This window comes from Balaenoptera musculus, chromosome 3 (genome assembly GCF_009873245.2).
Source record: "Balaenoptera musculus isolate JJ_BM4_2016_0621 chromosome 3, mBalMus1.pri.v3, whole genome shotgun sequence".
NCBI lineage: Eukaryota > Metazoa > Chordata > Mammalia > Artiodactyla > Balaenopteridae > Balaenoptera > Balaenoptera musculus.
In genome coordinates, this window is record NC_045787.1 from 26,606,419 (window position 1) to 26,632,917 (window position 26,499).

Consider the following 26,499-nt stretch of genomic DNA (forward strand, 5'->3'; position numbering starts at 1 on the left):
TCTTCCTCACCTGGGATGCGACTCATCTCATGACATACTGATTTAGGGGTGGAGCAGGAAGGAATGTGCAGGGAGTGGGGCAGGAAGGATTGACAGCATCCTTCTCCAGGTTGCTGAATTCCAGGGTTGCTCTGGTGGGTGGTGGGAGTCTCGCAGTAGGGGTAAATGAATCACATGGGAACATCAGTGAGTTTGGCCATTTATTGATGCCACACAATGGCAGGCTATGGTTACAATCTGGTTTTAAATACTGAGGTACCCACCAAGGTACCCCTTAAGGAGGCTGGGCCTGGCAAAGCAGCAGAGATGCAGAGAGGGCAATGGATGAGGCCGTGTACCACATACAACCACTTTGGAGGACAGTGATAGGTAGAATTGTGCTTCCCCCAACCAGGTTTTTTTTAATGACATAACTTAAAAATAATACTACTAATAATATTTGAACTAGCAATACAACAGAAAAAGAGTAGCATCAAATATGTTGGCTAAGTTTTAGCACCAAACAGTTCATATCACGTGGTCTCTCTCTTGAAAGTGAATTGCTATGCACGGATTCGTTGTCCCAGGGCTTGATCCTGAAGTCAGAAGGGAGAAGAGCTAAGACCTGTAATCTCTGGGGTAGCAATGTGTAGCTTTCAGAGTTTGGAGGATTTTAGCCAACTGATTGGGAAATTATGATCTGAAACAATATAAATCCCTCAACTTGTGTTCTAGAAATGTGATGAAGGTTATCAAAAATATTCACTAAATATCCGAAAGCATCACACTGGGATGACTCCACCAAGTAGAGATGGGTCAGGAGATTGGATGGAGCTGCACTCTTGATTAAGAAAACCAAATATTAAAACGAGTCATTCCTACAAAGGGGCCATTGCTTGTATCACAAAATGATTTCCTGTTTTACAAAAATAGTCACTATTTAGTCTCTTAAAATATTGTTTCCTTGTGGTGTGTTGAATTATGTTTCGATGTTTAAGAATTAAATTAACCTACACCTTTTCAGAGAAGAGCTAACTCTACCACTGGGAGAGGCAACGTAAACCAAATTGGGTTTGAGAACCTTCATGTATTTAAGCACCAGGCCCTGTGGCAGCCTCTCTGATTCATGGTAGATGTGTATCCAGTGTCTCTTGCTATACATCTCAGTTGCTTGTTCAAGGTGGGAAGGAGGCCATGGAAGAAATAAACCAACAACACTACTTCATGTTGGCCTACATGAGCACCAAAAGGATGGTCAGATACCATTTAGGCTCTTGCCTTCAGAGTCTCCCTGTTAATCTGAGGTCCCTCTCTTATTGCAAGCACGGGGACCTGTCAAAACCCTGATGACCCAAAGCTGCATGATTGTCAAGGCAACAACCATGTCAAATGACTCTAGCAGCAAGTGCTGTCTTGATTCTGGGGTCCAGAAGGACAGCTGCTACCCAACTGTCTTACAACACAGCCCCACACAGGAAGTGAATGTCCATGAGGCAGGGTTAGGGGCCAATATTCTGCCTTTGAGAAACTAGAGAAAGGCCTAGAATGGAGCACCTGGACAGACTCTTCCTACATTTCTACCATCTTTCTTTGCCACATGGGTCATAAATAACATTTTGCATATTGGGAAATCTGGCCTAGTTTAGTTTGCTGAGGTCAGTAGGAATCGGAGTTTGTTCCTGAGTTTTGTAAGACTGGTCATATCCAGGTCTCTGATGACATGCATGATCCTAGGATAGCAGAGTACCAGCTTAAGTTAAATCCATCCAACTTACTAAATTAATCTCCCTGAAAGCCTACACTATACTTCAGGGGGTTTTTGAGAACTGCCTCATTAGAAAAAATCAGGTTCTTTTCTACTCACATCACTGACAATGTAAGCATCTTCTTGCTAAAACTTATTTCACCAGAGACTGTCACTGGCCAGCAATGTTTAGATTTAAAGACAGAATACAAGAACATAATTAAATAGAAATAAATTCCCTGGTTTTGGTAAACATTTCTATTCACCTCCTGTTTCTGCTCTATTTCAAATTTCATCCCAACCCCAGTGTTTTATTTTCCACAGGCATTTATCAGAATAATACACAGTAATGGCTTGAAAAAAAAGCGCATAATATAAAAAATTTAAGCTTCTGGTATCCAAGCAATAGAACTGGCGTTGGCCAGCAACACCATTACAAATTTAACAGAAGATGTATGTGGACTTGCCCACTTGTACATCTATCTATATGTTTATATTTGTTGTGCCACCAACTAGACATTAGCACCATTTTTCAATAGCACCATTCTGCTGAATGGATAGATAATTCAAGGGAGAGATGGAATACTGTGCTCCATGGTGAATGTTAACGGTACCTGTGCGTGAGACTGAAGACACACTGCCCATTACGTGAAGGCCACTCTCCTGCCTTCCCCTCTGTCAAGAGCTGATTCTGAGGGCTTCTTCCCCTGGGGGCTCCACACCCCCCATTTTCCACGTTCAGTTCATATAAATACCTCCCCTTACAAACCAGGAAATTCACCTTGAATCTGAGACCACAGCCTACTTTGACTCCTGATGGGTGATGATGGGAACATCCAGAATAAGCATTCTAACTTTCATTTCACTTTTTTGGACTACCTGACTCACCTGTTCACCCCAGAAAACAGGTCCTCAAAAGTAACTATTGGGTGCGCTAGAGAATAGATCAGATTTACCTCACTTTTCAAGTTTTTTTTCTCGAGACTATAAGTTTATACTAAGTTTTTCTATACTTAATACAATTTACCTGGTTCTCGGAAATATTTTAATCTAGAGCTCCATTTTCCAACCTGAGGGTAGGTGGGGGCAGGTTGCAGCTGTGGACCTGGCCGCAGCAGTTGTGGTGTGTAAACCCCTAGTGGTGAAAAGACGTTCACCCTGAAGACTCAGGCAGGGAACACGCTAGAGAAGGGGAAGTCACACAGGAAGACTCATTTGCTCTCCTGCAAAGGAATAGGTATTTGCCAAGGAAGTGGAAAGAACAAAAAGCCCATGTTCTCTTCCTTATACTAGCAAGAAATCGATTTCTGTTCATTTGCTTTTTAAGAGTGTTCATAGAAATTATCCTTAAGTCAGAAATGTCTTCTGTAGAACTAACCTAAATCCCTTAGGTTTACTAAAGCCTACAGTTCCTGCCCATGTCCTCTTCTTCTAGTGTCTCCAGGAAGGAATGGGAGTCTAAACAGCCCAGATGAAGAGTCCATAGGGATTAGGGACAGACTGAGGGTGAAGCCAGTACTTTCTCTTCCTGCCCCAGTTGAACACGGGGTGAAGAAAGCGGTCCCCTGCCGGATGAATTACAAGAATGTTCCTGAAAGCTCTCCCATGACATTTTAAACAGCAGCTGCCCCAAGTAGGGAGACAAAAAAAGGGTGATTTCACCAAGGTAAATTAACAAGATTATTTGTTCCCTGGATAAGTGTGGCTCTGTTTCCTGATACTCTTGAGGTAGTCTGGGAAAAAATCTGGTCTCTCTCTGTTTTTATCTTTAAGGGAGGAACAAAAGACATCATTTCACAGACTTGCCCACCTTGGCACCTTTCCCACGAGCTGATCTCACGAGAGGCCCGATTCTCCTGGATACCTCACCTGCCTATCAGGGAACGGTGAGTATTACAGTCCCATGTCTCCTATGTGGGATGTTTTGTGGCTAAAGAACAGTGGGCTTTGTTTAGTTATGAGCCAAAGTTGAACCTGAAATACACAGAGTAAAACCGCAATGAAGTGGTCCCTGGGCCTAGAACATGTCACGGTCAGCAGGCTGCTGCAGTCTATGGTGGAGGGTGGCTTTCTTCTGGACTTAGGGTACTCTGGGGTTTTTGAGTGGCTGTCGCTTTCTTGGCCTTTGGGTGTGGGCGATGTGTGTCTGGGCACACGAGAGGCAGCACTGAGCCCTCACGGTGGGCACAGAACATTTCTTCATGGTTTTTAGTGTCTGGCAGAAACTGGCTGATAACTTGTCCTTGGTGCAAAGTAAATCTGTGGGAGGAGAAAAAAAATAGGTAAAAAACCAAAGATTATCCTTTTGTAAGTGAATAAGTGCGACTTCTATTAATGGAAGACTTTATGTGTCTCCTGAGAAAAGCTCCATAACAATTCATAACGGTTGACATCCACTGACATTCACTCCTGGGTAGCAATGTTATACATTCCCACCCTTGCCATGGCCACCCGGTGGTGAATACTTCCCCACTCCTGGACTTTGGGTTCAGCCCTCTGACTTGCTTTGGACAATGGGATGTTTGTTAGTGGACATGATCCCTGCAGGGCCTTGGAATGTGAGGGAGGACGAGGCTGCCCTGATGAGCTTCTGCCATCACCGTTAGAAGACTCTGGCTCATGCAGCCACTGGACCAAGGAGGATGAGACACATGGAGCAGACCTAGACCCAACCTACAGCCTGCAGCCGAGGCCAACCACAGCCAAGCTAGATCAGCTGAACTTGAGCTGAGCAAAAAATTCACGCTTGTAGTTTTAAAGCACTGAGTTTAGAGATGCCTTGTTATGCAGGATTGTTATGCAATAGTTGAATGCAATATTTTACATGCATCGCTTCATTGAATCTTCACAGCAGTAACTATCAGGTAAATACAACTGTTCTTTCTATTTTACAAAAGGAGACCTAAAGCCTACAGAAGTTAAGAACTTGCACAATGTTATCCAGCTGATAAGTGGCATAGTCAGATCTGAACATGGGCAGTTTTGACTCTAGCTCATGCTTTTATCAGTCATATCATCCACAGCACCAAGCAGTCACCCCGTCAGCCAACTAACCAATGCTTCCTGAGCAAAGGATATAGATGTATAAAATGTGGTCACTGCCCTCCAGAAATGTACCATGTAGATGAAGGCATAAGACTTGCACAAATAATTCCCAGGGTAAGGATAAAATTAGTTACTTGGGTACTAATCCTTGTTCTACCCTAACTCTGGGCAAGTAAGTTCCTGAATTATTTCGGCCCTCCTTTCCTCATACATGAAACAGGGAATTGGACTATATTTCTCAGGGACCACCCTTGCATATTCTATGGGTGGTACTCAGACTGCACTGGCCCATGTACTCCTGGTCTGGAAGGAATTCAGTAAGGCCCCAATAGCACATTTTTCTTTTATAAAGTGAAATTGTTTCAAACTTTGCTTCAGTGCCTCTCAGAGCTCTGGTTGATCTTCTTTCTCCATTACAGAAAAGATATGAACAGTCCTAAAGAAAAGCTTTTGCCCAAACAGGCTGCTGTCCTTTGTAAATAGAACTGTCAGTAAAAGTAGAAATTGAGGTAATATTCTCTTTACCCAAATCTGTGACAGTATTTTTGCCTCTCCATGCATTTTTCACCTTCAGGTCATGAAGGCAAAAAAATGCTTTTTATCTTCTCAGAACTCATCATTTCCTTGACTGTGCCTTGTATTTTCATGAAGAAATGTCTCCTGTTAGCTGTCAGAATTCCATTTGGTTTGCAAGTGTTAAGTGCACTTGGGAGTAGGTAACATATAATGCTCCTAGAACCCCAAACCTCTTCATTGCTGATTATTTTCTTCTTCAGGCCTCTTCCTAAACATTTCATAAAAAATCAGTGCCCTCTAATCCCCCAGGAAACTTCTGTACATGATCTGACATTTCAGAAAGAGTACACATTTCTGCCAAGTGTTCCTACTGTGGAATAGAAATCTGAGCTCTTCATCTCCCATGTGCCCACCAGAGAAGCAGGTGTTCTCCATGGGGCTGCTGTTCAGAACAAGGCAGGGCTTCCTCCCTAGGCTTCTGGCATTGGGGCAGGGCCCAGCATGGAAGCCTAGGCATCATAGGGCTGCTCTGATTTCTTAGCCAGCCTCTCCTAAATTCCTTATGGATGGTGGACAGAGAAGGTGCATCTGGGGTAGCTCTTTGCCCCACATTCTCCCTGCCATGAGTATGTGAATGCTCTGGGGCTACTACAAGAAAAGAAGACAGAGGAAGTATGAAGGCTTAGCTTCCATTCCTTCTCTCCACAAAGCTTCTTTGGACCACGTTGGACCACATGGATCCCTTCTGTCCCAATCTCCAAACTTGTATTATTATTGTTAACATTTGCTCAAACATGGCACTATGTTCTATCTTGAACTGTTCTGTAAATGGTGTTGAGCCTTTTCTGCTAAAGGCTGAAGTGTGACCGCTCTCTAGGGTGTCTACTGTTCTAAAAAGGCCTCTTAGAGGACCCTAAAGTCTTTAACTTTGTTCTGGGTTGAATTGGATCCTCCAAAGTTTAAGTGTTCCCCCAAAGTTGAAGTCCTAACCATTGGTACCTGTGAATGTGACCTTATTTGGAAATATTTCCTTGCAGATGTAATTATGATGTAAATTAAGATGACTTAATCAACATGATTGTGTCCTTATAGAGAGAGAAGAGCTAGACACACGCAATAAAGAGAAAGCCATGTGACGACACAGACACACAGAGGAAGATGGCCATGTGATGACGGAGGCAGAGATTGGAGTTATGCAGCTACAAGCCAAGGAAAGCCGGTGACTACCAGAAGCTAAGAGACAGGGAGCATGGCCCTACCAAGAACCGTGGTTTTTGGACTTCTTGCCTCCAGAACTGTGAGACTAAATTTCTGTCGTTTTAACAACACAGATAACAATTTCTTAAGCACTTACCACACACTAGGCAATGTGCTTGGCATATGCTATCTCATTTGATCTTCATATAAATTTACTTATACCTATTGTTCTCCCTTTAAAACTGAAGTTCCACAGAGGCTTAATAACTGGCCCAGTGTCTCACAGCTGGAACACAGATGGTGGTGCTGGAATCTGAATGCTGCCTCAGTGCCTCTAAAGCACTGCCACCAAGAAAATGAATATCTTGTGCTGGTTATGGGGAAGGAGGGGCCCACATGGACAGGTCTTCCCTGACTAGAGCAGCTTCATTTGTTCAACCAAGGGCCCCCACTTGTCAGGTCAACATCTACGTGACTGAAAGAGGCTCAGACAAGCCTGGTGTCCTTGCCTGATCTTGGGAACCACTGGATAATGAGCCCAGCTTTTCAGTGGTCCTCAGAGCCCTGGGAACATGTGGGTCCTGGAATCCTCCTGTTTGAAAGTGGGAAACTGGAAGGAAGAGTGGAGGATAGCGGTGACCTATATTGGGAGCCTGTGCTCCAGACCTATGTTTAGCAGCTCATTTAGACAATGACTGGGAGCCCAACATCACGGCAGGGCTTAATTGCACCAGTTCTCGTTATTATTGTGAAACAATGAAGGATGCTGTGTTCATCAGCCAACTGGATCCCAGCTGAAGCACACAATGCTTATAATTGGGGGCAACTTAGGACATCCCAATTTGCCTATGCCTGTTTAATAGAAATCATACTTGGAAATGTAAAGGGACAGTTATAAGCTTGTTGCCCTGCTGTTGGCTATGTCTAGGTTGAAGGGATAATATTTTGCCCACAAAAGTTGGAAAATAATTTCAATGTTGTTGGCAAATACAGTGTCTGTAAGACTTTGGGTTTCGTGAGGCCAGGGAATGTGTCAGACTCATTTCTGTGTCCTCAGTTTTTAGTACTTGCCTGAGACGTATCTTGTGATCAGCAATATTTGCTGAATAAATGAAAGTTCTGTTCATCTGGAAGAATATCTTTCAGTAGGAAGATGCTAAGCTCACCTCTGCCCACAGGCACACCAAAATTACAACTATTTACAGAGCAACTATTGACGTGAAAGAAAGATTGGAAGACTGGCAGAAAAGCTCTTCTACGACTAAAAATATAAAGAAGGAGCCACAACAAGACAGGTAGGAGGGATGGAGATGTGATATAGTCAGGACCCATACCCCTGGGTGGGTGAACCACAAATAGGAGAATAATTACAATTACAGAGGTTCTCCACGAGCGAGGGGCTTGAGCCCCACATCAGGCTCCCAAGCCCAGTGGTCCTGCACTGAGAAGATGAGCCCCCAGAACATTTGGCATAAAGGTCAGTAGGGCTTAATCAGGAGAGCCAAGGGCTATGGGGAATAGAGACTCCACTCCTAAAGGGCACACACAAAATCTCACAGGACCCAGCGCAGAAGCAGTAATTTGAAAGGAGCCTGGGTCAGACCCACCTGCTGATCTTGGAGAGTCTCCTGCAGAGACAAGAGGCAACTAGAGCTCACCCTGGGGACACAGACACTGGTGACAGCTGTTTTGGGAAGCTCGTTCTAGCACGAGGACACTGGTGCTGGCACGCACCATTTTGGAATCCTCCCTCCAACACGAGGACCAGGCTCCAGCCACCAGTCTGTGAGCACTGGTACTGGGATGCCTCAGGCCGAGCAACTAGCCGGGTGGAGACACAGCCCCACTCACCAGCGGGCCTGCTGCCTTAAAACCCCCTGAGCTGCTTTAGGACCTGGCCCTGTCCACCAGAGGGCCTAGGGCCCAGCCCTGTGGGTGCTGAGACTAGCCTCAGGACTCCTGGGCCCTGGAGCCAGAGACCCTGGCTCCACCCACCAGTGGGCAGACACCAGCTCCAGGACCCTCAGGGCCCTGCAGCCAGAAGTCTGAAGACCATGTTTCACCCACCAGTGGGTAGACACAAGCCCCAGGACTACTGAAGCTTGCCATGTCAATACTCCCTGGGCCTGACCATCAGCAGGCTAACATCTGCTCTGAGACACCTTGAGTCCCTCAACCAGCAGTCCCAGGATCTGGCCCCACCTACCAGTGGGTTGACACCAGCTCCGAGACACCTTGTATCTCTCACCAGCAGGCCAGCACCAGCTTTGGGACACCCTGGAACTCACAGCCAGCCATGTCAGGAACCGGCTCTGCAGTCACCCACTCCTGAACCCAGGTCTGCCTACAAGCTGGCTAGGACTACCCAGGGGAATCCCGGGACTCTGCAGCCAGCTATTTCATGCCCTGCCCTGCCCCACCAACTAGCAGTCTCCACACAAGGCAGAGCCTCACACCAACCTAGTAGGAAGCCAGCCACACCTACCAGACCACCCACAGTAGTCAGCCCATCACAAAAAGAAGGACCCATGCAGCCCATGTAGGGGGCACCCCTATAGCATATAGCTCTGGTGACCAGAGGGGAGTATGCGGCTGGGACACACAGGATGTCTCCTACAAAAGGCCACTTCTCCAGGGTGAGAAAACATAATCAACCTACCAAATACATAGAAATAAAAACAGCAAATTAGGGAAAATGAGGCAACAGAGGAATATATCCCAAATGAAGGAATAAGATAAAACCCCAGAAGAACTAAATGAACTGAAGATAGGCAACCTATCCAATAAAGAGTTCAAGGTAATAATTGTAAAGATACTCAAAGAACTTGGGAGAAAAATGGCTGAATACAGTAAGACATTAACAAAGAGAAAGAAACAGAGCTGAAAAATAGAAAAACTGAAATAAAAAATACACTAAAAGGATTAAATAGTAGATTAGATGATACAGAGGAATGGATCAGTGAACTGGAAAGCAGAGTAGTGGAAATAACTGAAGTTGAACAGAAAAAAAAAAGAATTTAAAAAATGAGGACAATTCAGAAACCTCTGTGATATAACATCAAGTGTACTAACATTCACATTATACGGCTCCCAGATGGAGAACAGGAGAGAAATGGGAAGAGGACATATTTGATGATATAATAGCTAAAAACTGCCCTAACCTGGGATAGAAAATAGACAACCAGGACCAGGAAGCATAGAACCCAAAACAGGAACCCAAAGATGATCATACCGACACAATGTAATTAAAATGGCAAAAATTAAAGATAAAGGGAGAAAATTAAAATCAGCAAAGGATGCTGGAGAGGGTGTGGAGAAAAAAGGGAACCCTCCTATATTGTTGGTGGGAATGTAAACTGGTACAGCCACTATGGAGAACAGTATGGAGGTTCCTTAACAAACTAAATATAGAACTACCATATGATCCAGCAATCCCACTCCTGGGCATCTATCTGGAGAAAAGATACATGCACCACAATGTTCACTGCAGCACTGTTTACAATAGCCAGGACATGGAAGCAAGCTAAATGTCCATCAATAGAAGAATGGATAAAGAAGATGTGGTACATATATACAGTGGAATATTACTCAGCCATAAAAAAGAAAAAAATAATGCCATTTGCAGCAACATGAATGGACCCAGAGATTGTCATACTGAGTGAAGAAAGTCAGACAAAGACAAATATCACATGATATCACTCATATGTGGAATCTAAAAAAGGCTACAAATGAACTTATCTACAAAACAGAAATAGAGTTTGGGACTTCCCTGGTGGTCCAGTGGTAAAGAATACACCTTACAATGCAGGGGACAAGGGTTTGATCCCTGGTCAGGGAACTAAGATCCCACATGCCGTGGGGCAACTAAGCCCATGCGCCACAACTACTGAGCTTGCGTGCCTCAACTAGAGAGAGAAAACCTGCACACCACAACTAGAGAGAAGCCTGCACACCACAACAAAAATCCCGCATGCCTCAATGAAGATCCCACGTGCTGCAACTAAGATCCAATGCAGCCAAAAATAAAGTAAAGAATAAAGAAATGTTAAAACAAAACAAAACAGAAATAGAGTTACAGATGTAGAAAATAAACTTATGGTTACTGGGGGGTATGTGGTAGGGAGGGATACATCGGAAGACTGGGATTGACACATACACACTACTACATATAAAATAGGTAACTAATAAGGACCTACTGTATAGCACAGGGAACGCTACTCAATACCCTGTAATGGCCTATATGGGAAAAGAATCTAAGAAAGAGTGGATATATGTATATGTATAACAGATTCAGTTTGCTGTACACCTGAAACTAACACAACACTGTAAATCAACTATACCCCAATAAAAATTTTTTAAAAAATCAGCAAGGGAAAAGCAGCGAGTAGAAAAGAACTCCCATATGGCTATCAGTTGACTCTTCAGCAGAAACTCTGCAGACCAGAAGGGCACAATATATTTCAAGTGATGAAAGGGGAAAATCTACAACTAAGAATACTCTACCTGGCAAAGCTTTCATTTAGATTTGATAGACAGATCAAAAGTTTTACAGACAAGCAAAAGCTAGAAAAATTCAGCACCACCAAACCAGCTTTGCAAGAAATGCTAAAAAGAACTTCTCTAAGTGAAAAAGAAAATGCCACAGTTAGAAATATGAAAATTATAAAAGGAAAATTTAAGTGGTAAAGACAAATATGCAATAAAGGTAATAAATCAACCATGTATAAAGCTAGTAGAAAGATTAAAAGGCAAAAGTAGCAAAATCATCTATATCCACAATAAGTAGTTAAGGGATGTACAAAACAAAAACATAAAATATGTCAAAAACAGTAAACATGGGAGAGGGGAGTAAAAATGCAGGGTTGTTAAAATGCATTTGAACTTAGAGATCAGCAACTTAAAATAATTATATACATATGGCTATATATAAACCTCATGGTAACCACAAACCAAAAATCTATCATAGATACGCAAAAAAGAGAAAGGAATCCAAATATAACACTAAAGATAGTCATCAAATCACAAAAGAAGTGAAGAAAAGAAATGAACAAAAAAGAACTACAAAAACAATTAACAAAATGGCAACAAGTACATATCTATCAATAATTACTTTAAATATAAATGAACTAAATGCTCCAATTAAAAGAAATAGAGTGGCTGAAGGGATACAAATACAAAACCTGTATGCCTATAAGAGACTCACTTCAGATCTAAAGACACAGACTGAAAGTGAGGGGATGGAAAGAGGTATTCCATGAAAATAGAAGTGAAAAGAAAGCCATGGTAGCAATACAGGTATTAGACAAAATAGACCTTAAAACAAAGATTGTAACAAGAGACAAAGAACATTATACAATGATCAAGAAATCAATCCAAGAAGAAGATATAATAAAGGTAAATATATATTCACCCAACATAGGAGCACCTAAATACATAAAGCAAATATTAACAGACATAAAGGGAGAAATTGACAGTAACTCAATAATAGTAGGGGAATTTAACACCATGCATACATCAGCGGGCAGATCATCCAGAAAGAAAATCAGTAAGGAAACACTGGCCTTAAATGGTACATTAAACAAGCTCCCAGAGGAAGCTGATACTACTGGTTCACGGACCACATTAACACAGATTGGAACAGGGTCCAAGGACAAGATGGTGGAGTAGAAGAACCTGAGCTCACCTCCTCTTAAGAAAACACCAAAATCACAACTAACTGTGAACCATCAACAAAAAAGACTGAAACCTACCAAAAAAGATATTCCACTTCCAAAACAAAGAAGAAGCCACCCACAACGAGTTGGTAGAAGGGGTGCATCTGTGATACAATCAAATCTCAAACCTGCTGGGTGGGTGACCCACAAACTGGAAAATAATTATATCACAGAGCTTCTCCCATAGGAGTGAGAGTTCTGAGCCCCATGTCAGGCTTCCCAGTTTGGGGGTTTGGAATTGGCAGGAGGAGCCCCCAGGGTATTTGGCTTTGAAGCCCAGCAGGGCTTGATCGCAGGAACTTCACAGGACTGGGGGAAACAAACTCCACTCTTGGAGGGTGCGCACAAAGTCTTGTGTGCACCAGGACCCAGGGGAAAAAGCAGTGACTTCATAGGCACCAGGGCCAGACCTACCTGCTGGGCTTGGAGGGTCTCCTGGAGAGGTGGGGGGGTGGCTGTGGCTCACTGTGGGGACAAGGACACTGGTGGCGAAGGTACTGGGGAGTACTCATTGGTGTGAGTTGTCCTGGAGGCCCCCATTTTGATGCCAAGACCTGGCCCTACCCATTTAGAGAAGAGTTGACACCTATCCTTCTGAAATTATTTTTAAAAATTTTAGAGGAAGGAACACTCCCAAACTCATTCTATGAGGTCACCATCACCCTGATACCAAAACCAGACAGATATCACACACAAAAAAAGAAAGAAAATTACAGGCCAATACCACCAATAAACAAAGACGCAAAAATCCTCAACAAAATACTAGCAAACTGAATCCAACAATATATTAAAAGGATCATACACCATGATTAAGTGGGATTTATCCCAGGGATGCAAGGGTTTTTCAATATCCACAAATCAATCAGTATGATACACCACATTAACAAAGTGAACAATAAAAACCATATGACTATCTCAATAGATGCAGAAAAAGCTTTTGACAAAATTCAACACCCATTTATGATTTAAAAAACTCTCTGGAAAGTGGGCATAGAGGGAACATACCTCAACATAATAAAGGCCATATATGACAAACCCACAGCTAACATCATATTCAATGGTGAAAAATTTAAGGCATTTCCTCTAAGATCAGGAACAACACAAGGATGTCCACTCTCACCACTTTTATTCAACATCATTTTGGAAGTCCTAGCCACGGCAATCAGAGAAGAAAAATAAATAAAAGGAATTCAAATTGGCAAAGAAGAAGTAAAACTGTCACTGCCTGCAGATGACATAATACTATACATAGAAAATCCTAAAGATGCTACCAGAACACTACTAGAGCTCACCAATGAATTCAGTAAAGTTGCAGGATACAAAATTAATACACAGAAATCTGTTGCATTTATATACACAAAGAAAGAAAGATCAGAAAGAGAAATTAAGGAAACAATCCCATTTACTATTGCATAAAAAAGAATAAAATACCTAGGAATAAACCTACCTAAGGAGGCAAAAGACCTGTACTCTGAAAACTGTAAGATACTTATGAAAAAATCAAAGATGACATAAACAGATGGAAAGATACCATGTTCTTGGAGTGAAGAATCAATATTGTCAAAATGACTATACTACCCAAGGTAATATACAGATTTAATGCAATCCCTATCAAATGACCAATGGCAGTTTTTGCAGATCTAGAACAAAAAACTTAAAATTTGTATGGAAACACAAAAGACCCCAAATAGGCAAAGCAATTTTGAGAAAGAAAAACAGAGCAGGAGGAATCAGGCCCCCTGACTTCAGGCTATACTATAAAGCTACAGTAATCAAAACAGTATCATACTGGCAAAAAGACAGAAATATAGATCAATGGAACAAGATATACAGCCCAGAAATAAACTCACACACCTACAGTCAATTAATCTATAACAAAGGAGGCAAGAATATACAGTGGAGACAAGACTGTATCTTCAGTAAGTGGTGCTGGGAAAACTGGACAGCTACATGTAAAAGAATGAAGTTAGAGAATGTACTAAAACCATACACAAAAGTATACACAAAATGGAATAAAGACCTAAATGTAAGACCAGATACTATAAAACTCTTAGAGGAAAACACAGGCAGAACACTCTTTGACATAAATTGCAGCAATATCCTTTTGGATTCACCCCCTAGAGTAAGAAAAATAAAAACAAAAATAAACAAATGGGACCTAATTAAACTTAAAAGCTTTTGCACCACCAAGAAAACTATAAACAAAAAGACAACTCACAGAATGGGAAAAAATACTTGCAAATGAAGCAATCGACAAAGGATTAATCTCCAAAATATACAAACAACTCATGCAGCTCAATATCAAAAAAACAAAAAACCCAATCAAAAAATGGGCAGATCTAAATAGACATTTCTCCAAAGAAGACATACAGATGGCCAAAAAACACATGAAAAGATGTTCAACATCACTAATTACTAGAGAAATGCAAATCAAAACTATAATGAGGTATCACCTCACACCAGTCAGAACAGCCATCGTCAGAAAGTCTACAAACAGTAAATGCTGGAGAGGGTGTGGAAAAAAGGGAACCCCCTTACACTGTTGGTGGGAATGTAAATTGGTGCAGCCACTATGGAGAACAGTAGGGAGGTTCCTTAAAAACTAAAGATAGAGCTACCATATGATCCTGCAATCCCACTCCTGGGCATATATCTGGAGAAAACCATACTCCAAAAAGATACAGCCACCCCAATATTCATTGCAGTACTATTTACCATAGTCAAGACATGGAAGCAACCTAAATGTCCATCAACAGGTGAATGGATAAAGAAGATGTGGTATATATGTATAATGGAATATTACTCAGCCATAAAAAATAATGAAATAATGCCATTTGCAGCAACATGGATGGACACAGAGATTATCATACTAAGTGCAGTAAGTTAGACAAAGACAAATATCATATGACATCACTTATATGTGGAATATAAAAAACATACAAATGAACTTATTTACAAAGCAGAAACAGACTCACAGAGTTAGAAAACAAACTTACGGTTACCAAAGGCAAAAGGTGGGGGTAAGGGATAAATTAGGAAGTTGGGATTAACATATAGACACTACTATAAATAAAATAGATAATCAACAAGGACCTACTGTATAGCACAGGGAACTCTCCTCAATATTCTGTAATAACCTATATGGGAACAATCTGAAAAAGAATGGATATATGTATATGTATAACTAAATCACCCTGCTGTACACCTGAAACACAACACTGTAAATCAACTATACTCCAATATAAAATAAAAATTAAAAAAAATAAGTATAAGAGCTCTAAAAAAAGATCACTGATCACAGATCACCATAATTTAGTAATAATGAAAAAGCTTATAATATTGTGAGAAGTACCAAAATGTGACTCTGAGATACTAAGTGAGCAAATGCTGTTGGGAAAATGGTGGCAATAGTCTTACTCAACTCAGAGTTGCCACAAACCTTCAATTTATAAAAATGTAATATCAGAGAAGCATAATAAAGTGGCAAACAATAAAAAAAAAGAACACAGCATGGATCAGCTTGACTAGAGAATATGTACTTCACATATGCTCTTTGACTTTGGCAATGGTATCTTGTGATTTAAGGGTTTTCCTTTTGGTTGGCTGGTTTTTCTTCAGATGAACCTATCCTTGATGAAAGTGAAATCTTAATGAAACCTTAATTCAGACACTGCAAATCACAAACACACTCTATGTATGAAAGAAACAGATAAATATCCCCACATTTCTTTCCCAGTTCCAATTACCCATTTCAGTAAAAAACATTTTTCCTTAAAAAAAAATGATACATTAAACCAAATGGAGATACACACACACACACACACACACACACACACACACACACATATATATATATATATACCTTCCATCCAAAAGCAGATAATAAACATTCTTTAAAATGTACATGGAACATTCTACAGGATAGATCACATTATGCCACAAAACAAGTCTCAGTAAATTTAAGATAACTGAAATCATATCAAGCATCTTTTCCAAATACAATATATGAGACTAGAAATCAGCTACAAGAAAAAACTTCAAAAAACACAAACATATGGAGACTAAATAACATTCTGCTAAGCAACCAATGGATCACCGAGGAAATAAAAGAAGAAATCAAAAAATACCTATAGACAGACGAAAACAAAACACAAAGATCCAAAGTCTGTGGGATGCAACAAAAGCAGTTCTAAGAAGGAAATTTTAGCCATACAAGCCTACCTCAGGAAACAAGAAACATCTCAAAAAAAACCCCAACATTACACCTAAAGGAATTAGAAAAAGAAGGACAAACAAAACCCAAAGTTAGAAGGAAAAAGATCATATATATCAGAGCATAAATAAATGGAGACTAATAAAACAATAATAAAGATCAATGAAACTGAGAGCTGGTTCTTTGAAAAGATAAAAAGAGGGCCCAAATCAATAAAATCAGAAGTGAAAAAGAAGTAACAACTGATACCACAGAAATACAAAGGATCATAAGAAATTATATGAACAATTATACACCAATGAAATGGATGACCTAGAAGAAATGGACAAATTTCTAGAAATGTACAATCTCACAAGACTGAATCAGGAAGAAATAGCAAATGTGAATAGACTGATTACCAGTAATGAAAATGAATCAATAATAATAAAAAAAACTCCCAACAAACAAAAGCCTGGAAGCAGATGGCTTCATAGGTGAATTCTACCAAACATTTAGAGAAGAGTAACATGTATCCTCTTCAAACTATTCCAAAAAATTGAGGAGGAAGAAACACTAACAAACTCGTTCCACAAGGCCAGCATTGCCCCGATATCAAAACCAGATAAAGAGATCACAAAAACGAAAATTACAGGCCGATATCATTGATGGACAAATGCAAAAATCCTCAACAAAATATTAGCAAACCAAATTCAACAATACATTCAAAGGAGCATACACCATGATCAAGTGGGATTTATCCCAGGGATACAAGGATGGTTCAGTATTTGCAAATCAATCAATATGATACACCACATTAACAAACTGAAGAATGAAATCATATGATCATCTCAACAGATGCCAAAAAGCTTTTGATAAAATTCAACATCCATTTATGATAAAAAACTCTCCAGAAAGTGGGTTTAGAGGGAACATACTTCAACACAATAAAGCCTATATAATAAGCCCACAGCTAACATCATAGTCAATGGTGAAAAGCTTAGCGCATTTCTTCTAAGATCAGGAAGAACACAAGGATGTCCACTCTCACCACTTTTATTCAGCGTAGTATTGGAAGTCCTAGCCACAACAATCAGAAAAATAAAATAAATCCAAACTGGAAAGGAAGAAGTAAAATTGTCACTGTTTGCAGATGACATGACACTAAACATAGAAAATCCTAAAGATGCTACCAGAAAACTAGTAGAGCTCATCAATGAATTCAGTAAAGTAGCAGGTTACAAAATTAATATACAGAAATCTGTTGCATTTCTATAACAATGAACTATTAGAGAAATTAAGGAAACAATCCCATTTACAACCACATCAGAAGGAATAAAATACCAAGGAATAAATCTAAGGCGGTAAAAGACCAGTACTTGTAAAACTATAAGACAATGATAAAAGAAATTGAAGATGACACAAACAAATGGAAAGATATCTTGTGTTCATGAATTGGAAGAATTAGTATTGTTTAAGTGACTATACTACCTAAGGAAATCTACAGATTCAGTGCAATCCCTATCAAAATACCAATGGCATTTTTCACAGAACTAGAACAAATAATTCTTAAATTTGTACGGAAACACAAAAGACCTCAAATAGGTAAAACAATCTTGAGAAAGAACAAAGGTGGAGGTATCACGTGACCTGATTTCCAACTATACTACAAAGCTATGGTAATCAAAACAGTATAGTACTGGCACAAAAACAGACACACAGTTCAATGGGACAGAATAGAGAGTCCAGAAATGAACCCACTGTTACATGGGCAAATAATCTATGACAAAGCAGTGAAGAATATACAATGGAGAAAAGACATCTTCATCAACAAACAGTGGTGGGAAAACTGGACAGCTACATGGGAAAGAATCAAACTGGACTACTCTCTCACACCATGCACAAAAATAAATTCAAAATGGATTAAAGACTTAAACCTAAGACTGGAAACCATAAAGCCTCTCAAAGAAAACATAGGTAGTATGCTCTTTGACATCGGTCTTAGGAATTTTTTTTGGATCTGTCTGCTTAGGCAAGGGAAATGAAAGCAAAGATAAACAAATGGGAATACATCAAACTAAAAAGTTTTTGCACAGTGAAGGAAAATATCAACAAAATGTAAAGGCTGCCTACTGAATGGGAGAAGAAATTGATATTTGCAAACAGTGTATTTGATAAGGGGTTACTATCCAAAATATACAAAGAACTCATACAACTCAACATCAAAAAACATAAAACCTGATTAAAAAATGGGCAGAGGATCTGAATAGAAATTTTCCAAAGAAGACATACAGATGGCCAACAGGTACATGAAAAGATGCTCAACATCACTTATCAAAAGGGAAATGCAAATCAAAACCACAATGAGATATCATCTCACACCTTTCAGAATGGTTTGCATCAAGAAGACAACAAATAATACACATTGGCCAGGATGTGGAAAAAAGGGAACCCTTGTGCCCTGTTGGTGGGAGTGTACATTGGTGCAGCTACTATGGAAAACAGTATGGAGGTTCCTCAAAAAATTAAAAATATAACTACCATATGATCCAACAATTCCACTCCTGTGTATTATCCAAAGAAAACAAAAACTCTAATTAGAAAAGATATATGCACCTCTATGTTCATTGCAGCACTATTTACACTAGCCAACATATGGAGGCAACCTAAATGCCCATCAATAGATGAATGGATAAAGAAGATGTGGTATATATATACACAATGGAATATTACTCAGCCATGAAAACGAATGACATCTTGCCATTTGCGACAATATGGATGGACCTAGAGGTTATTATGTTAAGTGAAATAACTCAGAGAAAGACAAATACTGCATGGTCTTACTTATTTGTGGAATCTAAAAAACAAAACAAAACAAAAACAGACTAATAGATACAGAGAACAAACAGGTGGTTGCCAGAGGGGTGTGGGGTAGGGGGAGGAAAGATGTAGGTGAGGGAGGTTAAGAGGTACACACTTCAGTTATAAAATTAATGAGTCATGGGTATGAAATGTACAGTGTGGGGAATATAGTCAATAACTATGTAATATCTTTGAATGGTGACAGATGGTAACTCGACTTATCATTGTTATCAGCTTGAAATGTATAGAAATATCAAATCCCTATCTTGTGTGCCAAGAACTAACACAGTGTTGTTATACTTCAAAAACAAACTCAGAAAAATAGATAAAATTTGTGGTTACCAGAGGTGGGTGTAGGGGAGGGGGAAGTGGAGGAAGGCAGTCAAAATATACAAATTTCCAGTTACAATACTAAGGATGTAATATACAACATGATAAATATAATAAGCACTGCTGTACAATATATATGAAAGTTTTTAAGAGTAAATTCTAAGAGTTCTCATCACAAGAAAACAAATTTCTATTTCTTTAATTTAGTATCTAACACAGTAAAGTTATTGTGATAGTCAGTCCCTAATGTATGTAAATCAAATTATTATGCTGTACACCTTAAATTTATACAGTGCTATGTGTCAGTTATATCTCAATAAAACTGGAAGAAAAAATTTTAAGTCTGATGACTCAAATGTTTATTTGTATCAACTTTAAGTACTATCCTTATCACTTTCCTTATTTTTCTACTGCATTCTGTACCCCTCATTCCCCAAATTAAACAACAACAACAACCCAAGAATGGTGTGCATAAGAGTTTTGCTTTTGTTTTTTAATCATCATGAATATAATTCCTAGAAGATAGCTGATATTCAGTAAATATTTCTGGATGAATTTTTTTGACTTTTTAAAAAATTGGGGTATAGTTGCTTTACAATGTTGTGTCAGTTTCTGTTGTATGACGAAGTGAATCAGCTACATGTATACATATATCCCCTCCCTCTTGGACCTCCTTCCCACCCCTCCCTCATCCCATCCATCTAGGTCACTGCAGAGCACCGAGCTGAGCTCCCTGCACTATACAGAAGGTTCCCACTAGCTATCTGTTTTACACATGGCAGTGCACATAGGTCAGTCCCAATCTCCCAATTCATCCCACCCCCACTTTCCCTCCTTGGTGTCCATACATTTGCTCTCTACACCTGTGTCTCTATTTCTGCCTTGCAAACAGGTTCATCTGTACCATTTTTCTAGATTCCACATATATGTGGTAATAGACGATATTTGTTTTTTTCTTTCTGACTTACTTCACTCTGTATGACAGTCTCTAGGTCCAACCGTGTCTCTACAAATGACCCAATTTTGTTCTTTTTTATGGCTGAGTAATAGTCCATTGTGTACATATGTACCACATCTTCTTTATCCATTCATCTGTTGATGGACATTTATGTTGCTTCCATGTCCTGGCTATTGTAAATAGTGCTTCAGTGAACATTGGGGTGCATGTTGCCCTTTTGTTTTTGTTTTTTAATATCTTTATTGGAGTATAATTGCTTTACAATGTTGTTAGTTTCTGCTGTACAACAAAGTGAATCAGCTATATGTACACATATATCCCCATATCTCCTCCCTCTTGAGCCTCTCTCCCACCCTCCCTATCCCACCCCTCTAGGTCATCACAAAGCACTGAGCTGATCTCCCTGTGCTATGCAGCAGCTTCTCACTAGCCATCCATTTTACATTTGGTAGTGTATATATGTCAGTGCTACTCTCTCACTTCGTCCCAGCTTCCCCTACCCTGCTGTGTCCTCAAGTCTGTTCTCTACATCTGCGTCTTTATTCCTGACCTGCCACTAGGTTCATCAGTACCGCTTTTTTAGATTCCATATATGTGTGTTAGCATACAGTATTTGTTTTCCTCTTTCTGACTTGCTTCACTCTGTATGACAGACTCTAAGTCCATCCACCTCATTACAAATAACTCAGTTTCGTTCCTTTTTATGGCTGAGTAATATTCCATTGTATATATGTGCCACATCTTTATCCATTCATCTGTCGATGGACACTTAGGTTGCTTCCATGTCCTGGCTATTGTAAATAGAGCTGCAATGAACATTGTGGTACATGACTCTTTTTGAATTATGGTTTTCTCAGGGTATATGCCCAGTAGTGGGATTGCTGGGTCGTATGGTAGTTCTATTTTTAGTTTTTTAAGGAACCTCCATACTGTTCTCCATAGTGGCTGTATCAATTTACATTTCCACCAACAGGGCAGGAGGATTCCCTTTTCTCCACACCCTCTCCAGCATTTGTTTGTAGATTTTTTTGATGATGGCCATTCTGACTGGTGTGAGGTAATAATACCTCAATGTAGTTTTGATTTGCATTTCTCTAAAAATTAGTGATGTTGAGCATCTTTTCATGTGTTTGTTGGCCATCTGTATGTCTTCTTTGGAGAAATGTCTATTTAGATCTTCCACCCATTTTTTGATTGGGTTGTTTGTTTTATTGATATTGAGCTTCATGAGCTGTTTGTATATTTTGATGTTTTTTTAACCCATATGCTTGGAAAGAGTTCTATAGCCCCCACTATGGAAATAATAGTTCTGATTTAGATTTTAAGTCATTAACAATTTAGACGGCACATAAAGAAAGTAAAATGGCCTGGAGGAAAACAAACCTTACATGAATTCATACCTGATTTTACAAGATGGGTATGGGGGCATGTTTACTGTGATGGCTGGCTGGCTGAGAAGAATCTGGGCATTGAATGGCTTATTTTCAAAGCATTTTAGAGGGTACAGGGGTCAGGGTGGGTGGTTGGCTTTTTTTAAATCAAGGAATTTCTTGCAGCTGCTCTTTCCTATTGTTTCTATATGAGTAAGCATGACTTTGCCTTCGAGAGAAACTTGTAATTACTTTTTGTTGCCCTGATAATTTTTGGTGAGTGGAATTCTTTTTTTTTATTTACATCCATTGTCAGCTAACCATTAGTCGTCATCTCCTCAATGTGAGATTTCAATGTAAAAAATACCAGATATGCATTTAACCCAATTTTGAGGATTGACAATTGTCTTCAACTGTCTTATTGCTGGGCAGTGCAATGTATATATAATTTAAAAATAACCAATAGAGACTTCCCTGGTGGTCCAGTGGTTAAGACTCTGCAATTCCACTGCAGGGGGTACAGGTTCAATCCCTGGTTAGGGAACTAAGATCCCGCATGCCGTGTGGTATGGCCAAAGACAAAAACAAAACAATAACACTAGGCATGGTCAACCAAGACTGTGTTGCTGCCTCAATTATATAAAAACCATCACAGCTTAGAAGGATTCTATACTCTCAGCATTTTAAAAACATGGTACCAAAGAGTGTGATGAGATGACATGAAAGGAAGTGTCCCAAATTGACCCCTTGGTCTAGAACAGGGTGCTTCTCATGAAAAGATGCTCATCACCGCTAATTATTAGAGAAATACAAATCAAAACTACAATGAGGTACCTATAGATTATCATACTAAGTGAAGTAATTCAGAAAGAGAAAGACAAATACCATGTATCACTTATATGTGGATTCTGAAATACGACACCAATGAACCTATCTATGAAACAGAAACAGATTCAAAGACACAGAGAACAGACTTGTGGTTGCCAAGGGGGAGGGGGGATGGGGGAGGGAAGGATTAGGAGTTTGGGATTAGCAGACACAAACTAGTATATATAGAATGGATAAACAACAAGGTCCTACTGCATAGCACAGGGAACTATATTCAATATCCTGTGATAAACCATGATGGTAAAGAATATGAAAAAGAATATGTAAATGTATAACTGAATCACTGCTGTACAGCAGAAATTAATGCAGCATTGTAAATCAACTATACTTCAATTAAATAAAAAAAATAGAACAGGGTGCTTCTCAAACTTTAACATGCATCCAAATCACCTGGGAATCTTGTTTAAATGCAGATTCTGATTCAGTAGGTCTAGGGTGAGGCCTGAGATCCTGCATTTCTAACAAGCTCCCAGGTGATGCCCATGCAGCTAGTCCAGGCACCACACTGAGTAGCAAGAGTCTGGAAGGCTAAAACTTAATAATACCTCTGAAAATGAGCCCTAGGTAGCTCTGTTTGGAGGTTCAAGTAAGGTCAATGATAGCCAGCCTCAAATGCAAGTTGGTCAGAAAGAAGTTGCATGGGATCATCAGACCTGAAGCATTTTCCCCTCAGTGCACTGTGTTCAGGATTTCCAGCCCACACTTCTCTCCTGACCTCTGCACCTGTGTAAAAACCAATCACAGACCACTCCTACCTAAATGATTTATCTGCTCAACAAACATGTCCCAAACAGAATGCATTACCTTTCCCCATTCCCAAACCCACTCCTGGGCTTCGTCTCTCACAGAATGTTAGCTTCATCTACTCAGCTGCCCAAGTCGGAAATCTGGGCTTTGTTCTCCCTCCTCTTTCCCCGGCACAAAGTCCTGTCTGGTGTCTCTTTTAAGTAGCTCTTGAATCCACTCACTTCTCTCTATCTGCGCTTCTGCTGCCTTAGTTCATGCCACATACATCTCCTGCTTGGGGTGCAGTGGTAGTCTCCGAACTGGTTCTTTTCTCTATCTTCCACAGTGCAGCTTGCATGACTTTCTTATCATCACTCCCCTGTTTGGAATACTTCAATGGCTCCCTTCTGCCCTAGGGATAAAGTCCAAACTCATCGGCGTTGCTTCATGAGGCTCTTTATCCTCTAGCTGCAGCTTACCCCTCTAGCCCTACTGTTTCCTAACTCCCCTTGAACTGTGTACTGAATTTAGACTTATATGCCATGACATCATCTTCTTCCTGCTTACTGCAGACACTGAAAGCTGCTCCTGGAACCTCTCCCCTGACCTCTCTACTCATCCTTCACTTTCTCTGGAGGCCTTTCCTCCTCTCCCCAGTTTACATATGATGCCCTTCCCAAGTGCTGTCATAACACCCTTACCGCCCTGATCAGTATCTCACTGGTTGGTGATTTTGTTCCTTGTTTGACATTATGTTTAACACAAAGTAAGTGCCCAGCAAATATCTGTTAAATAAATACATGATTTGTAAATAAACAATCCTTAGGGAAACTCTTCTCAGGATATTAACTCTGACAGCAGTCTCTGTTGAATGCCAGCCCTCAGTGCTTGGAAGGAGGTGAGAAGCAGATTAATAAACAGCAGGATTCACTACCTGTCATCCTTAAGAATCTTTGGAAGAAGACTACCACTGGTAGAGAGCCTTAAATACCTGCAAATCCACTTTCCCTGGGCAGCTGTTGGCCAATGGCTGAAAGGTGTGGGTATGTGAACTCCCAGCTCACTGGCCTCAAGAGCAGACAACTCTGAGATATAACTTTCACCCTGGAGCTTCCCTGTGGGAGCAGGCTGAAGCTAGGAATGTGCCTGAGATGGCAGCCCGGCTGTGCTTCCTTCCTTTTCTGTCTTGTTTCCCTCTCCCTTAGCTATCTTCCCTGGGAGCACTTCCTTAATGAATCCCTTGCACACAAGTTTGCACCTCAGAGTCTGTTTCTACGGAACCTGACCTCAGACAGCAGTGCAAGATTGATAGAAAGGTCCATTCAGTACTTGACTGGGTTCCTGAGAAAGGCTAGAGCATTTCTCAGAAATCTTTGAAAAAATAGAAGTGATTCTCATTTGTGTGGGATGAAGTCAGTGTAAACATGCTTTGAGATAGGAAAATGGATGAGATAATCCCTCAAGGAAATAATGTCGAACTTCACGGAACCCGACAGATGGCTCCCAGGGGAGCTGGCTGGCCTCTTCAGCATTAAGATTCTTAGCTCTGTAAAAGGGGGCTAAAACTACCCACAAATCAAGTCATGCAGGACAACTTATTTATGAAAAGCTCTGTTCCCCTGAGCAAAGCCATTCACCTACCAGCGTTCTTCCTGCAGGCCTGCTGGTTGCATTTTTGGAATTCTGGGGGTCTGGGTTCGTGATCACACAGGCATCGGTCCTGGTCTTCAGTTTTATTGTTCTCTGAGGCAACACAATGGACAGTCCTCTTCTGAAAGCCACCTCCACAGGATGCAGTGCACTGGAAGAGACGGGCACAGGGAGGGAGTCAGAATTCTCCCCCAGGATCACCAGGGGAACTCCAGCATAACTGCTTTAACCCCACGGTTGTCAAATAGGGGCAAGCCATCACCACAAGGCTTTTTGAAGGAGTCATAGAATAAAGGCACTAATAATTTGGAGATGTGAATTTAGGAAGAGTTTATATTACAGATTGTGTGAACTGAATTCGTCTTAATTTACAATTGGGTTCTCTGAAGAATGTGGACAGAGGGTGAACTGCAAGCAAAATAGAAAAAAAATTTCATATCTGGACTCTGGTGCCTCAGCAATCCAGTTTCTCTGAACTGGTTTTGATTTGGGGCTGGGAGTCAGATGTGAGGAGAGGGGACAGAGCTACGAGGAAAGCTGAGAGAAGATCAAAAGGGAAGAGGGAGAGGAAAAGCAACGTGGAATGGAGAGGGAATTTGGAACGGACCTAGCTGTACCATGTGTGGCCTCAAGCCACCTAACAGACAAGATTCATTTAATGTCATGATGTGGCTTCCTGGAAGCAGAAGGGAGAGTCTCTGGCCTGGGAAACCATCCTGGGGATGTAAGAAAATGTGTCTGAATTTACTATATATACATACACTCTTTAAAAAAATTTTTTTATTGTGGTAAAATATATAAAACATAAAATTTACTATTTTAACCATTTTTTCACTCTACAGTTCAGTGCCTTAAATACATTCACATTGTTCTGTAATCATTACCACCATCCATCTCTAGGAGTTTTTCATCTCTCCAAACTGAAACTCTGTACCCCCAACCTACCCTGCCCCAGTCCCTGGCAACCACCATTCTATTTTTTGTCTATTTGACTATTTGAGGTACCTCATATAAGTAGAATCATACAATATTTGTCCTTTTGTGACTTGCTTCTTTCAATTAGCATAATGTCTCCAGGTTTCCTCCATGTTATAGCATGTGTCAGAATTTCCTCTTTAAGGTGGGATAATATTCCATTGTATGTAGATACCACATTTTCTTTATCCTTTCATCTGTTGATGGACATTGGGTTGCTTCCACCTTTTGGCTATAGTGACCCACATATACTCTTATGGTTTACATTCTATTTCATGTTTTACTACTTTTCGCCTCATCTGTCTTATATAATCAAAATCTCCCAGAGGGCAGAAACCAGTTCCTCTTTCTTTGTT

At 40.4% G+C, this 26,499-nt stretch overlaps 1 protein-coding gene across 3 annotated transcripts in view; it reads right to left on the reverse strand.

Annotated features, from left to right (window-relative positions):
• Positions 1-200: 200 nt before the first annotated feature.
• Positions 201-26,499, reverse strand: part of ADAMTS12 (ADAM metallopeptidase with thrombospondin type 1 motif 12) — a 415,782-nt gene continuing 389,483 nt past the window's right edge. For all 3 annotated transcript variants that reach the window (XM_036846885.1, XM_036846887.1, XM_036846886.1), the window contains 2 exons: positions 25,160-25,319; positions 201-3,982 (listed from right to left, as the gene is read on the reverse strand). In XM_036846885.1, the coding sequence (XP_036702780.1) occupies positions 3,804-3,982; positions 25,160-25,319 (339 nt within the window). In that variant the 3' untranslated portion in view covers positions 201-3,803. The remainder of the gene's footprint in view (positions 3,983-25,159; positions 25,320-26,499) is intronic.